The 16743-nt window shown below is 37.5% G+C and overlaps 1 protein-coding gene across 5 annotated transcripts in view; it reads left to right on the top strand.

Moving 5' to 3' along the window:
- Positions 1-16743, top strand: part of ROBO2 (roundabout, axon guidance receptor, homolog 2 (Drosophila)) — a 1384675-nt gene that overhangs the window by 779550 nt on the left and 588382 nt on the right. For 4 of the 5 annotated variants that reach the window (XM_011932803.1, XM_011932804.1, XM_011932802.1 and 1 more), the window contains exon 1: positions 1-692. The exons of the other annotated variant lie outside the window; for it this stretch is intronic. In XM_011932803.1, the coding sequence (XP_011788193.1) occupies positions 632-692 (61 nt within the window). In that variant the 5' untranslated portion in view covers positions 1-631. The remainder of the gene's footprint in view (positions 693-16743) is intronic. 5 annotated transcript variants of the gene reach the window in all.

Here is a 16743-nt window from a genome sequence, read left to right as displayed (position 1 = left end):
TGGAAACGAGAGAGGTGGAGGGAGGCAACAAGGCTGCAAAGGAGAGGCCCGCCAAGTCTGCCCGCCTGCAAAGTATTGCTTTGACACGTCCTTATTATGGAAGTTAAGTAAAAATAGATACATATTAAAAAATAACTCCGGACGTGGAGCTGCTACGGAGAAGGAAACCGGGGGAAAGAAAACCAGTAGGCAGGCCCATGGTTTTTCGGCAGCGTGCTGGCAAGTTTGTGGAACACTTTCTAGGAATTAGGTCTTTTCCTCCCCCTTCGTCATCTTGACTTCTGAAGAAAGAACTTGGCTTTGGATTGCAGTGGAGCCTAAGGAGAGAGGGTTAGGCACACTTGAATCCTCCCTCTGGCTGGGCTGAATTTGCGGGAATTGAGGAAGCCAGAGTGTTGGAAATACAGCAGCCTTCGAAGTGCCCTCTGTTAATTTGGATGGATCTAAATGTGCCCCGTTCAAGACCTCTCCACCAACCCCTTCTGATCTTGCGATTTGCTCTTCTTGACTTTAATTAGTATCTAGGAAAGTCTAAACTTTGGACCTACCTCTTTTTTTGATACTTATTTTTGTACTTTTGCTCTCTGGGATTGGTTTCTTAAACGATCTGGATCCTTTTTAATATGTCAAAATGAGTCTGCTGATGTTTACACAACTAATGCTCTGTGGATTTTTATATGTTCGGGTTGATGGTAAGTTAAAAGTGCTTTTATCTTTTTTTTGCGCCCCCCCAACCCCCAAACCCCCAAAACCATTTCTTTTAGAATTTGATGTGGGTTATAAATGAAATGACAGGATGTCTGTCTGTCCGTTTTGCCCAGGCACGGGCTCCTTGGGGGCAGAGGTTGTATTTAAGTCTTTTGTTTCTAAACTGCTGCAAGTGGAACATGCTGGTAGTCACCTATTGTTGTTGTTGTAATTTACTTAATTCATTAAGGAGTTGGGTAATAAATGATGCTTTCCCAGTTTTCTTAGAAAAAGAAATATTACAGTGAATCTCCTGAAAGAGCCTAATACTATTGTGCCTGCTCTCTGTTTGATGTTTGCTCTTGTGTCTGAACTTTGGCTGAGACATTCAAGTGAAGAAATACAGTCGTAGACACTCTAAGGAAGGTTCAATGGGTTAGGAATTGGAGACTGAGATCAATGTGTATCACCTGTGTGCCAGTGAATGCTCTCCTGGCGTTAAATCAGAAGGAAGAATTTAGATCCTAGGGAGAAAACTGTCAAAAGTAAGACTGGGCGAGGCTCCACGAACGAGGAAGCATCAGCTATGGGCTGGCCACAGGAGTGGGACACTTAGCTGAGTCCGCAGTGGCAAACACAACGGGGGCCTGAAACAGGTGCTGTAGGTGTCTCCCTCTAGGTTGAGTCAGTCTGTCAAGCCCACAGCATTCTGCCTCTGATTCTCTTGTCTTTTGTTCCGATTTGGTTTACTGGGATATTTTCACAGGATGTCAATTTCTTGTGCGACTATTGCAAAATCCTTTTTTGTGGCTCTTTTGAATGAAGAGTGGAAATAATCGCTAACATGCTTTTTGGTTTGTATTCAAAAGAAAAAAGTTCAAAGAATATTTGCTATTAACCTTCTAGAGGCTTTAATTTTTATATCGATGGAAAGAATTGGTATAGAGGAGTACTAGATATTTTTTTTCCTAACCGGATTGCAGTATTTTAGGTTTTTAATTACTTACTGTACTTGTAAAGAACCTAAAGTGTATTAGTCCAACTGTTCGAGCCATCACAATAGCTTGATGCCACATAAACTTTCCTCCAGCATTTGCACTGTGGATGAATTCATTATTTGGGACACTGCCCATCTGTGGTAGCTAACTTTGTTCCTGGCAGCTAACTGCTGCGTAGAGCCCAATGTATTGGACTCAAAAAGGAAGGCTTTCTATAAACGTGAGGCAATACAGGTGAGTTTACCTACTGTCAAGTGGCTGTTTTCAATCATGGAGTACCTTTGGCCCCCAGCGATAGTAGGGGAGGGATGCGTGTGTGTGCACTGCTTCTCTCTTTTCCCAGTCTAAGCAGTAGACATTTAGGGTTTAATTATTGTGAATTATACTATGGCAACATCTGTAATCATTTTTCGTGTATTTATTTTTCAGTACATTAAAATACATGTACATTACCATAACAAAATAGGTTTACCTGTTTGTCCCAGGTGTGTTTGATTTTCATGATAAGACGACTTTGGTATAACTTTTAAAAGAATATGTCCTCATAAATCATGAATTTACATATCTCAATAACAGAAATGCATGTATAAACTATACATTAGACTACAGAATTATCATCAAGGGTTTTTTTAATATATGTATTTTTAAATCAGTGTGTTGCTAGGAGGAATACAATTAAATTGCTCAGTGGAAGTGACAGAGGAAATCAAAAGAGCTTGGTGTTACAGAATGTAATTAATATACCAGGGTGTTTGGAGATATATGAAACAAATGCAATTAACCAGCTTGCTGGAACAGCAGTAGCAAGACATCATTTCTGTCTGCTTTCCCTCCCTCCCTCCTTTCATTTCTCCCTCCCTTCTTTCTCTTTTATTCCTCTCTCCTTTCTTTCCTTCCTTCTCTCCCACACCACCCTTCTCCTACCCCCAAAGACAACCTAGAACCTTTGTTCTGATTTAACATTATAGGATAAGGGGGCAGTTTCTGTCTGGGCCACAATTATGCAGCAGAATTCATAGTAATGTAGTGAAAAATGCCAGAATTGAGGAATTGAGACTGAAAAGGCAATGTTAAATTTTTGTGTGTGTGAAACTAGTTTTGTATTTAGCATCTGCTGTGTCAATAGCAAAGGAAACCCTGGACACTCTTACTAAATTAGTATGTAAATCATACGTTTGACATTGGATTGCCTTTGGATACTTCAGAATGACAGTTTCTCCATGGGGATGGTTGAAAATTTGGGATGTGGACAACACTGCCCTCTAGGCTGTTTCAACACTTTGAGACTCAGTGTTCGCATATATAGTGAAGAGGTTGGTTTGTAGGATCTCTAAGCTTTGTAACTCTTCCAGGATTCTATGATTTCTATTTCCTTATTCTTCTTAGAGGTGTGTGCTTATACTCCACATGAATTTCAAATGTGGAGAAGCTTGTACCATTTCAAAGATATACTGACCATCCTTGTGCTAGACACAGATATTAATTTTATTCAGTGACAAATGATACATAGATTTGCATTGATATTTGCTTGGTGGGTTATTTGTATGTGCATTTTTATAGCATATGAAAAATGTTAGAGTTTTGCCACCTCATAGAAGCTATGTGCTAATACTGTTTATAATTTTTCGCAGTATCGTGTCCCTGTAGCAATCCGTAGAGAACAAATATTAAGTTGGTTGAAAACTGTAGATAAACTTTTCTATTTGGGATGTAAATAATGGTTTTCTTATTGATGCAAATTAATCACATCTAGATTTTCTGTATGATCATATAGGAGAATGTATGTTAAGGTTAGCCTTTATTTTCCAGCTTTTCTTTATTTTTGAATAAGAATAGGGTTTTGCAGTCATTCATGGGGAATTAATATGAACTATGGCAAGACTTTTAACTTACATCTATATCTCATATATTATATCAATCTGATAATTTTACAATACTTGTGGAAAGGTATTTTAAAATGAGAATTTTTTTTCATCTTTACCCTTTATTCTTAAGTGAAAGTGGCGTACATGATATTAGGGGAGATAAATATAATAAAGATAATGTATGTGCATAATGCAGATGTATAATCTCATAGAGGTTTATACCTGTTGCTGAAGTGCTTTTTTTCAGTAATGGGCTTATTATCAAAGCCATAGGTAGTCTATTTCAGAACTTAAATTGTGTGTAAGTCACCTGAAATGTGTTCTTGAAGCTATGCAGTGATACCACGTTTGGATTGGCTTTGTTTGAATAACCTTTGATGCTATGCAACATGTGGGCCATAAACCAAAAGGATTTCTTAGAACATTAAACAAGAATATCGTAAAAAAAAAAAAAGTAATAATTATATAAAAAGAGCAGTTCTGGCCATCTCACCACTGAGCAGCTTGTATAAAATAGCATGTTTGACAATCAAAATATAGGCATGTACGCACATTGTATAAATTGGGATACATATATAGCAACGAAGGGAGCTGATGTAGGTGGGATGTGTGTGTGCCTAGTAATATCTGCTGAAATAGTTCCGGCGGTCTCCAGGAGGTACATTTACTTCCCATGTGCAATTTGTTTTCGAAGAGTATCAGAAAAAAAGATTATCATCTTATTTACTATTTCTCCGTTTCCTCCTTTTTTCCCTCCTCCTCTCCTTCTCTTTTTTCTTCTCATTCATCGTTTCTTTCCTTATCTTCTTCTTCTCCTCCTCTTTTTTTCTTTTTTGGATCTAATGAAAGGAATTAGAGAAACATTTGAAGAGTGAAGAAGATACATGAGGGTGTTTCTTGAGTGATAATTTAGAAAATCTGCATTTAAAGGAAAAATGAGAATGATATTTTACCTTTAGGTATATCCAATTGGGGTTTTGACTTTCTCACTCTTCCCCCACAATACTATATATAACTTTATGCAAAATGCATTGCATAGATCCTTTCATTTTCTAGTTTAGACAAATAAAAATCTTCAGATCTGAGTTTAAGCAAACAGTGATTTATAGAGTGCCATTTTACAGATTTATTTCTAAAGAAAAGTGTTGCTGTATTTCTTACAGTGTCTCCACGTGTAGATCTCTCAACCTAAATCAATACATCCGCGTGGATACTGCTTTTCTTCTTCTTTTGAGAAAATATTATATAAGGAATGATTATAAACTCTTTTTTAAAAATAAATACTTATCAACTCTATTAATGTTTTAGCAGTGTGTTACACAATGATAGAAGCATAATATAGCAACTAGGGTAGCATGCTTACCCAAAATACCAGACTCAAAACACTGTGGGAGTAACGGAGGCCTCCATCCTTCATGTTTTCTCCTCCATTTGCAGCCAGTCCTTAGGATCTGTCATCTATCACATGAGTTTTAATACATGTTTTGATAAATACATGGTTTGATAATTCTAAAATTGCCCTAATCATTGCATGGAGGGATATAAGATCCATAAGCACATAACTTGGCTGTTTCATATTCTGTCATATCTCCAGTGCTTGCATCAGTGCTTGACGTACTCACCTGACTACTTGACAGCTTTGCTTCATGTCCAATGAGAATATACAAAACTCAAGGCTAAGACACAATCTTCTCTTTCTAGCCATTCCCATCGCAGTAAATGGTTTCCACCAGTCATAGACTTTTTCATGACCCCCAATGAGGAGCCATTCTTCACTTGTTCTCACAACTTGTATTCAACTTGTTCTCAGAATTGGACAACCGTCGCTACAATCTAACTTTAAATTTTTTTTTTTTTGAGACGGAGTCTCGCTCTGTCGCCCAGCCTGGAGTGAGCGGCGCCATCTTGGCTCCCTGCAAGCTCCGCCCCCCGGGTTCCCGCCATTCTCCTGCCTCCGCCTCCCGAGGAGCTGGGACCACAGGCGCCGCCACCACGCCCGGCTCGTTTTTTTGTATTTTTAGTAGAGACGGGGTTTCACCGTGTAGCTCAGGATGGTCTCCATCTTTTGACCTTGTGATCTGCCCGCCTCGGCCTCCCAAAGTGCTGGGATTACAGGCCTGAGCCACCGCGCCCGGCCTAAAATGTTTCTAATTACCTGAGAAAGAAACTATGTACCTTGTTTCACCATCTCTACACCAACCACAAGAAACCACCCCTTTACTTCTATCTCTGTGGATTTGTCTTTTCTGTACATTTTATATAAATGCAATCATACAATATATGATGTTATTTTGTGACCAGCTTCTTTCCTTTAGCATAACGTTTTCAAGGGTCGTCCAGGTCATAGCATGTATCAGTACATCTTTCCTTTTTATTGCCAAATAATATTCCATATCGTTTATCCTTTGGTTTACTAGTTGATGAACATTTAAGTTGTTTCCATGTTTGGCTATCATAGATACTGCTGCTTTGAACATCCATGTACTAACTTGTATGGGAACATATGTCTTCATTTAATCTGGGGTGGAAATGCTGGGTCGTATGTTTAGTCTGTGTTTCACCTTTTGAGGTGAGCGAGACTCTTTTCCAAAGCAGCTGTGCTACTTGATATTCCCATTAGCGATGTATGAGGTCCATATTTTCTTTTAATTGATCATGGAAAGAAAGAATTGAAGGGCCTTATGAGTTGGGTGTGATGTTTTTAGGCGAGCCCAGTTTATATGAGGATACTCTGCCTCACATCCCCAGAAGCCCCGATTTCCAATCCCTCCAGTGATTGTCGTCTTCGAAGTCTTCCTCAGTTGCCACGTACAATTTTACAAAGATAGTACTTCAGTTGAACTTGTCACTTTTAGCGGAGATCTCAGCAATACTAAATATAAATCATAGAATGATAGCATCTCGGAGCTATTATAAATATTTGCAGCTATACAGCACAATTGTCTTATTAGTTGGGCACGTGGAGAACTGAAGCTTAGAGATTTTATGTGTCTCATCACAGATCCCACTGCTGCTTAGTGGTAGAGCAGAAACTAGACTCCAGGGATGCTGCTCTCTGTACCATGCTTCTGCCTATGAGAGACTGTTTCTGGATTCTCAGCCCTGGAACTCCTTAACAGGAATTCCAGGCTCTTGTTACTGAAAATGACCAGCTGTTTTCTGAAGAGTCCACGAGAAAATTAGCTTGAATATGTTTAGGTTATTCATTTGATTCAACACATGCATATTGGCAACATAACTTGCTTGGCTCTGTGAAGAACATACTGACCTGTTAAAATGTTCCCACATTCAAGGAAATCATGACTTAGTAGGGAAGGTACTAAATGTTCAAGTCACTAGAACAAAAAGTAGTGTTTGATAAGAAGTTTGAAGGTGTACACGGTATAGTCTTGGGAACTCGGATAAGGAATAGGTGATTTCCAGCTGGTACAGTCTGGGAAGGGTCAACAGCAAAAGGGTCTCTTAACCTGGGCCTTAGAGGAACAGTGGGATTTCGGTGAGCAAAAGGATTGGAAATTGAATTCTAGGAAAAGAAGTAACCAGAAAAACGGCATGAAGATAACAAAGGGGTGCTAAGGAAAAGGCAAGAAGTTTAGATTGATTGCAACATAGTTTGCCTGTAGGGAAGAAGGATAAGATGGTTGTTGAAAGACTACTGAGCAAACACTACTGAATGAGCATGAACATGTAATTTAACCGTTTTATGCCTCAGTGCCCTTATCTGTAAAATAGGCATGGTAAAATATACATGAGGTAATGTATATCTCATACAGTTATAATGAGAAATAAAATATTTTTAAAAATATAACGATATATAGGCTGGGTGCGGTGGCTCATGCCTGTAATCTCAACACTTTGGGAGGCCAAGGTGGATGGATCACCTGAGGTCAGGAGTTCAAGACCAGCCTGGTCAACATGAGGAAACCCCTCTCTTTACAAATTTTGTAAAATATACAAAAATTGGCCAGGTATGGTGGTGGGCGTCTGTAACCCCAGCTACTCGGGAGGCTGAGGCAGGAGAATCATTTGAATTCAGGAGGCGGAGTTTGCAGTGAGCCAAAATTGTGCCATTACACTCCAGCCTGGGTAACGAGCAAAACTCCGTCTCAAAAAATACGTAGAGCAATATATACAAATAAATATATATACACAAAATAAAGATGTGTATAAAGATATATAAGATGCCGTGAACAGTGACTGGTACTTTATAAGTGCCACTTAAACGTAACTTATTGTTATTATTAGGAGTATTTTTATTAGGTTATTATTCCCTGCCTAGTATGAACAAGAAAAATAACTAGAAGAAAACTTTGCTATCAGACTAATTAGGGACTACAATTGGGGTGCATGTTAGGACACTTTTAGTCAGATTTTTCAGTCGTGAGTCTTCCAGTGACTGATTAAGAATTTTTGTTGACACTTAAGGGGACTTATCAGTGGCCTCACCTACGCACCTGTGACAAATGTGCTGTGACATGAGTCTTTCCATTGTATCATAAGCGGATTACGAAACAAACATGATTCCCAAGTGAATGGTGCTATGAATGAAGAGAGTCAACAAGAGAGGAATCATACAAATGGCAATTTGTTGGCAAGTAGACCATGCTTGTAGAAGCCTGCATTTTGGTTCATGTTGACTGATTTACATTTCATCCTGGATAATTTTTACCTGGTGCTTTGATATAATGTACCATGGAGATAAATCTTGTATAAGACAAACTAAACACTTCTACAACAGAAGACCTAAGTAAAAATTAACATTTGGTATCCGTTCACTAATTCTTTTTCTAGATAGCCCACTTAGCTTTTCTTCATTTAATATAAGACATTGAATCTAATAACTTTTTATAATTATCCATTAATTACTTGTGCACAATGAGTAGTTATGTATATCAGAAAGGATAGGCTGAATAAAACAGTATCATTACTATTGTGGAAGTGACATACCTTTGGTGACCAGAAGCTTTGGACTGCATTGTTAGCTTCCCTAGTAGATTGTTAATTGTATATCCTTAGAACCTTACCAAAAATGATTTCATTTGACTATATAATTTCCAAGGTCTCCATCAGCCTTAGGTTCTATTACTCTAAGTACTTCTGTTTAATGTTCTAACATCTATTGTTATATTTGAGAATCTTTAATGAAGAAATTTTAGCCTGGGCTCGGTATGGTGGCTCACACCTGTAATCCCAGCACTTTGGGAGGCTGAGGCTGAAGGATCGCTTGAGCCTAGGTGTTTGAGACCAGCCTGGGCAGCATAATGAAACCTGTCTCTACAAAAAAGAAAAAAATTAGCTGGGCATGGTGGTGTCCACCTGTGGTGTCAGATACTTGGGAGGCTGAGATGAGAGGATTCCTTGAGCCCAGGAGGTTGAGGCTGCAGTGAGCCATGATCACACCACGGCACTTCAGCCTGGGTGACATAGGCCCCATCTCCACACACACATTCACATGAATTTAGCCTTGTAAAGAATTATCCAAAACCATAAACATCCATCTTTAAAAACAATAAATCTGTTGTCTAATATGCATGTAGCATATCTGTGTTTTGTTGTGGGTTCAATGATAAGGCTATGGATATGCACGACAGCCAGAATTCACTAGTCTTATGATTCACATCCACTCTCATTCATTAATGACCGGTGGGACTTAGGCTTTCCTTATCAATAAATGGAATTTTAAAAATTTAATTCTAAGCAGACAATAGTTTTAGGTCAATGTGCTTAGTTTATGACCACTGTACCTACAGCCATATGCAACATGGGAGTTTCAGCTCAGGAGAGGGGGTTAACAGCCACTTTTTAATTTCTGTTGTAAGGATTGATGAGGGATCTCTTTCCCTAGAGTTTGGTTCTAAGCCTTTTGGAAATGAGCTGGAGAACATGGAATATAACTCAGCTATCCCACTGTAAGGCTTTTCAAGTTTAAACAAGGAACACCCAGTTGAAACCAGACTGGAATTTAAGGGATTTGCCCAAAACCTCTGCAACACTTATAACCAATTAAAATGTTCATAAGTATGATTCCAAAAGGGAGAACTTTTGACTTTCCAAAAAACTTGAGTTAAGAGTTATTCATTATAAAGGAAAGTTTATAAGTTTTTATAAAGCAAGGTTAGAGTCATAGTTTAAAGTTTTGTAATACATGTATTTCCAAATACTAGCAAATGCTAGAATATGATTAAACTTATTTAGATATATCCGATGATTATAGAATATAGTTTTCAGGGTTAGAGTAAATTAAGGGAAATTTAGAATGAATCTAGCAACAGGCACTCTTGTGTTTTATCTCTCTATTATAAAGTAAATTTTAATGCATTGCCAAATAACAGTACAGTTATTGAAAATTATTGTTCCATTAAATTCGAGATGACATTTCACCTTCCTCGTCTTAGGTATATAACCGCTTGTGTATTTTAAATACATTGAATACCAGCAACAGCAAGCTATTACCCAAAGGCCAATTGTTTTAGTGCCCCTTATACCTAACTCTATCATGGGTTAGAGTAGAAACTGAGTAGGAGAAATGCAACCTTTTAAAAATAAAATGCCATCTCTGTTTCTTTACTACTCTAATAAACTTGCTTTCATTAAAGAAAAGAAAAGAAAATGCCAGGTACGACATTCTCAGTGTTTGTTTTTGTGTGCTTTTGTTTTCCCCCATACAAAATTGAATATGAAGAGTTAGAACATTCAGTGTGGGTTTTTTTTTGTTTTTTTGTTTTTTTGTTTTTTTTTTTTGCATTGCAATTGTTTTCACATAATTTCAAGAGTTAAACAGTAATAATGAAAAAAATGTTTCAGGCCACACAGTGCAGCTCATGCCTGTAATCTCAGTACTTCGGGAGACTGGGAGGATCTCTTGAGCCCATGAATTTGAGATAAGCCTGGGCTACATGGTGAAACCCTATCTCTGCAAAAAAAAAAAAAAAAAAAAAAAAAAAAAAAAAAAAATTAATCGGACCCAGTGTGCTCACCTGTAGTCCCAGCTACTTGGGAGGCTGAGGTAGAAGGATCGCTTGTGTCTGGGAGGTCAAGGCTGCAGTGAGCTGTGAGTATACCACTGCATTCCAGCCAGGGTGACAGACGGAGACCCTGTCAAAAAGAAAAAAAATCATCAATGGCCATATGAGCCCTGCACTCACAAATCAAGTTGTCCTTCAGTTGAGGTTTGAGGCCTCCTTGTCTGCCCAAAACCAGATTTAACTGGGTTATTCCTCACTGGCTATCATGAAACATGTAAGTAATTTCGTAGCTAAGTATGTTTTTAAGAGTTTCAGTCCCGCCTTTGTGATTTGAAAGCCTGAATAATGTCAACTTTTAATACAAAAATGAAAGAAAAAGAATCAGAAAAATATGTACAACATGTGGGTACAGATTTTGGGCAAATACAGCTCTTACCCCCTTGCCTCCCAGCTCCCTATACACATGGCAGTAAGATGTGAGTGAACGGAGTTGTTTGGTGCCTGCACTCTGCTCACAATCCAGCGGCCAGCTTTCATTTTCAGAACCCTTTCCAGGCTGTGCATTCTCATTGCACTTTCCTGTTGAACTGTAGCGCCTGGGATGTTCATCACCTGGGTCTTAGGAAACTCTCCAGATTTTTGAGGCTCTCAGTAAATGTGTCTCATCATGATAAATTTAAATTCCAAATCTATTCAACATTTCTTTTCAGAAAGCGGTTTTTATCTTTTGAAGCAGCGGCTAAACATGACATGCAAATAAAATTACCAGGAAATTGCTTGTGTTGTCTATCTCTATCAGGATTCAATTCTAAGCCTTCCAAACATGGGTCTCTATAGGAGGTGATGCCTCATCTTTGCATTTGAAATGGTCTAAGAGGTGCAAGGATATACCTGGGAGGGGCAATCTCCATAAGGGGAGGGGATGAAAGAGTGTGCTGGAAAAGTGAAAAACTGAACATTTGAATGAAGTGGGTTGGATTAGCATTTGACACTCAACTATATAGCAAGCGGACACGCTGATATTTAGTTCTATGGATTGTTAACATTCACATAAAACAGAATTATTTAGCATTTACTGAATCCTTTTTGATAATCAATTTGGGATCAAATGCAAAAGAACATGTGTCTGCTTTGTATGACCCCAGATTCTTCCGTTTTCTCTTTGAGCAGATGACATGCCTTCTTTGCTGACTGATATTGGTTGCTAGGAGAAGTGCACTGGTTTAGTCCCTTCTTATCCAGCAGTAAAACTAAAGAGCGTATTGAGTAAGAGAAAGAGGCAGAACACAGTACAGGCCATGAATCATGACTTGTCTCCAATATGTCCACTTTGCTCCCATTTTTTTTCCCTTTAAAAACTTTTGTTTTTACCAATGATGCTTTCTTTCAGCCATTATCTATAATCCTTTTGGAGCCTGAGGGGATGAGGGTTGCTAAAGAGAGGCTGTACTGCTGAGAGTCCACTCAGAGCAATAATAAAAGCCTTGAGAGTTATTCATGGGGCCACATTAGTGAGAATGCGCTACTCAGTGAATAGCATCAGTCAGCTGCCTTTGAGACTGGGTGATTAATACCTTCTGTTTTGAAGGGGGGAAAAGGCAGACAAGAAAGGTCTTCATACTACTTTGGCTGTTTTGCAAATTAGATCTTACATATTGTCAAAGCTTTTGACAAAGAAATTGCTAAAATGTCAATACCTGCAATGGTCTTTTTTAAAAGCTAGGTTTTCATGAAACTGTTAATTGTGGCTACTGTCAAATAAAATTGAAACGGTCATAATATCCCAAATGAACACTGAAAAAAATCAGTTAGCCATTCTTATATTCTGGCAGTGTTTATGATGACATCAAACTAAGAGCGTGATGTCAGTGATCATATTCAGAATGTTATCTAGGCAGACCTATTTGACAGCAGCCAAACAGCATTTTTGTTTGTTTGATAAAAGAACTAATTGCAATACTCTTGAGAGTTTACAGAAGCAGCTCATGAGAAAGTGTTAAGGGTGGCAGGTGTTAGTTTTCCATAAGCAGTTGGATATAAGGGACAGTCTGTGAATTACGAAGAAGTTGTTACTTATATATGTGTGCCTGTATGTTTATATCTATAGGCTTATTCAGCATTAGGGATTAAAAATGATATTATTATAATCCTCATTACCTCTCCTTTTATCTTTTGATTTTATTATGTACATGGCACAGTTCAAATAAAATTGCTCAAGGTTTATTAAACTTGTCAACCATCTGAGTTGCATTGATAGAAAAGCTTCTGGTTTTGCTGGCCTGAGTGTGGCAGCTAGAAAATCCAAGGTGATGCTTTGCCATGCTGTTTTTCAGCGTGATTCCAACATTAAGCAGGCTGTTAATATTTAGACAGTAAATAAAGCCATGTCTTTGTTTTTAAAAAATCATTCTATTATTCATTTTACATTTTAAACTTATTTTTTATATAACAGCTTAGTCTGCTCATTCTATATATACTCATGCTCATTCAAAACCCTTTACTTTTGTCTGAATATGAGAACAAACAACAATTTAAAGACTCTGTGTGATGCTTCCTGTAACCTGTTTTCACTGTCTGGAAGTGAAATGTCTTGTTAAGAGGGGATAATACCCAAAGGCAATCAGAGATAAAAATGTAACGATTTGGTGGGTGATGTCTAGAGATGAGCTTTAAGTGAGGTCTGATTTAACATCTTTATTAGTGATTTAAAAGGGAAATGATAAAGAAATTACAAACCTCAACGTTGGAATACCATCAGAACCTCCCCTCCCTGTCCCTGAAACCACATATAATGATACACGAAAATTCAGGCAGCAGAAAATATTAGTGGAGTAAAAACTAATGCTTTATTTGGTATATAAGTGTAAACTAATTCTTCAGGGAAATAATCAGAACTCTAGAAATCTAGCTAGAGGGAGAAGCCAGCAAAGCAATAACACTGAAAGGGCCCTGGGGATAAGTACAGGAGTGGGGGCAAGGAGAGAATGTGATTTAGATTAGGAGTGTTATATCCCAGTTTAAAGGTCATGCGATTATAGTGTCCATTTAGGGAGTATTGCATCACTGACTAGGGAGATTCTCTTTCAGTGAATGTGGCTTAAGTGCAATTGAAATACTTCTTTCACTTTGTACTTCATTGCCAGAACATGAGAGAGATTTTGGCAGAATAGAAACAAGGGTTAGTACAAAGAGAGATTCTTTAGGAAGATGCTTGTCTACTTAACACTAGAGAAGGATTTTCCGTTGAAAAGTTCAAATAGTTCCTTTTTCGAGTGAATATAGCATCTTCAAAACCAAGACCAAATTCACAAAGCCTTCCAAGAGAAATTTCTACCATCTGTCAGTATACAGCACAGCCCATGTTTGTGTTTTAGTTCATTTTATATGTACTGTATTACACATATTAGGGCTTAATTAAGGTTGGGTGAATTAAATTGTTCTTTAATAGACGACTTGTATGCAGAAACCCATACAACATATGCCGTCTCACCCCAGATACATTCCAGAGTAATATTTTCTGTGGAAGTCAAGGGTCTTCCCTCCAGTAGAAGAAAGTATTGGCTGGAGTAGGGAAGCATAGACAATGTCTCTTCAGGTGAAGTATGTTGCATTTACTGTGTTCCTGGTTACTAAGGATACCAGGTCTGATGATAAAGACCTAGAGAAGGTTGCACAAGTGAGATTCTCTGCTTGCTGCACAATTATATGTTGGTTCCTTTTCCCTAGTCCTCAGATAGAAATTGCCATTTTTTTTCCTCCTGATTAAGAGAGTGATAGAAATAGAATGGAGTCAGCATCTCAGTAAAACAGAAGTAAAAACAAGTTAAGATGGGCAGTGAGAGGTAATGGAGGCCAATTCCTAGGGCTTCTAATTGGTTTTATTTTGTCAATTTTACATTACCATCAATGTTGCGGGCTACCTCATAGCCAGCATTTGAAAGCAGATGGGCATCGTGCCATAATATCACTGTAGCCAGTGACTGAGAGGAGCCTGAACGCTACAAAGTCTCGTGTGTGTGTGTGTGTGTGTGTGTGTGTGTGTGTGTAAAACTTGGTTAATATGTAATTCATCAGTAATGAGATTAGAGCCCTCATAATAAAGTCCCTACGTGTTAATTGTGGAATTATGATACAACAATAAGTAGAGAAGCATTCATTCTTCTTAAAACAAAAATACCAGATACAAAATCTATTCATTTGGAACTCACCCTTCTATGGTTTTTATTCACAACTTTTACACTTTTACAGTTAATTTTTTAAAGATTTTCTTTTATTCAACTTCCACTGCATGTTTCCACTTACATCAAATCCTTCTGCATCCAGTATTCATTTTGTAACAAAGGGCATATAAATATTATAAGGAATGGTCTTGATATTAGGGGTGTCTATATAAAATCCATTCTACTGGTTTTGTGATTAGGCCAGTAAATTGCATACTGTATTGATAAAAGGGTTTTCATTGTCATAATAATCTGTGAACTCAGTGGGGACTACTTTGCTGGGAAGGCACGTATAAATGACTAGAACTATACAAAATGTCATGAGGAATTTCACATAGAAATACAGGTGCTGCAAAAGAAAACAAGGCAGACTCATTCTCATTCTCCTTTTTCCTTTGATTTTCTAACACGTCATCCTGTCACAGGATTTTTGCATACCTTCAGTACGATTCCTATGTGAAGGTTATAAAGAGTTAGAGACAAATATACGTTTGGAAGACTCGTTTAAGTATAATATATCCACATATAAACTTACGTGAATTGGATTGAATTATAACTTGTGTGATATAAATGTAACAAAACTACATTTTTGGACCCTGAGGAACGAATCAAAGCCAGAGACTAACTTTATTACACCCATTCCTGATTGGTTTATTTCTGTAAATTTATATAACCACTAGATGATTTCTTACTTTTTCGCTTCTAATTTTAAGTTTTAAAAGTAAAATTAAGTTAACCAAAAGAATGTTGATAAGGTGAACTTTGGCCAATTGGTGATTGTCATAAAACGAAACTTTTTAAGTAGTTGTGAAATGCATTAAATTGAAAAGATAAATAGAGAAGTTGAACTGTCCTTACAAATGACTACACAATACCAGTAATGTCTTTTGAGAGAGGATTTAGGACATAGTGTGTAGGTATTTATCCCACACAAAGAGAAAATTTCCTCCCGTGGGAAAACATTAGATCATAGGAAGGCCTGAAATATCTGAGTTGCAGCTTTGTGAAACCACACTCAGTCTAAACAAGTTACAACAAGATCAAGTCCTCAGAATACGAGGAAGGGATGATGACTACAAAGATCCACCACTGTGTTTCCCAGCTTTTTTCTCTATTGTAGCTAAGACTTTCTTTGATGAAGTCATCCTTTCTTGATCCATTTGTGTAAAAACTTGTCCCCCAACCACCTTTTGTTAAGGGAGGCAGTAGTTAGCAAACTTGGTAGAGTTTACAAAGACCTAATATTGTTTGATGAGATTCACTAGGATTAGACAACAAATTAAAGACAAAAATGACATATGTTAGTAAATGAAAGATCCTACTGCTTATTATTATTGTCTTAATTCATGCAGTGTTTTTTACTTATAAGAAGACACCATACTATATAACATTCCATTTGAGATTGTTATCTTGGCAACCTCTTACTTCTTTGAAATTGTGTGGGCAATTCAAAAAAATTAAAGATGGTAATATAGGGAACTGAGCATTTAGGAAAAAAATTGTGTATTTGGTGTAAATTTCATAGTTTTAAATCCACAGATAACTCAAAACTCAAAACACAAGACATGCAATATTTTGACAATTTGTGTTAAGGCTGTAACTTTTTTTCAAATGTATTACTACTTAATATTTCTAACATGAAACCTAAGGTGCTTGAATGGAGGCCATGTCATAATCCAGGGAAGATGTTTTATGAACCAAGGAATTGACATGTACATCTATGTAATATATACATATACACAGATGCATATATGCATGTCACACATATACATACATATGTCTATGCATGTGTACACACATATAATTTTGTAAAAAAACGACCGAGTTCATAGAAATACCATTTGACACAGCGATCCCATTACTGGGTATATACCCAGAGGATTATAAATCATGCTGCTATAAAAACACATGCACACGTATGTTTACTGCAGCACTGTTCACAATAGCAAAGACTTGGAACCAACCCAAATGTCCATCAGTGACAGACTGGATTAAGAAAATGTGGCAC

This window comes from Colobus angolensis, unplaced genomic scaffold, assembly GCF_000951035.1.
Source record: "Colobus angolensis palliatus isolate OR3802 unplaced genomic scaffold, Cang.pa_1.0 Scaffold98, whole genome shotgun sequence".
Taxonomy (NCBI): Eukaryota; Metazoa; Chordata; class Mammalia; order Primates; family Cercopithecidae; genus Colobus; species Colobus angolensis.
This window is presented reverse-complemented; position numbering and strand designations above follow the sequence as displayed.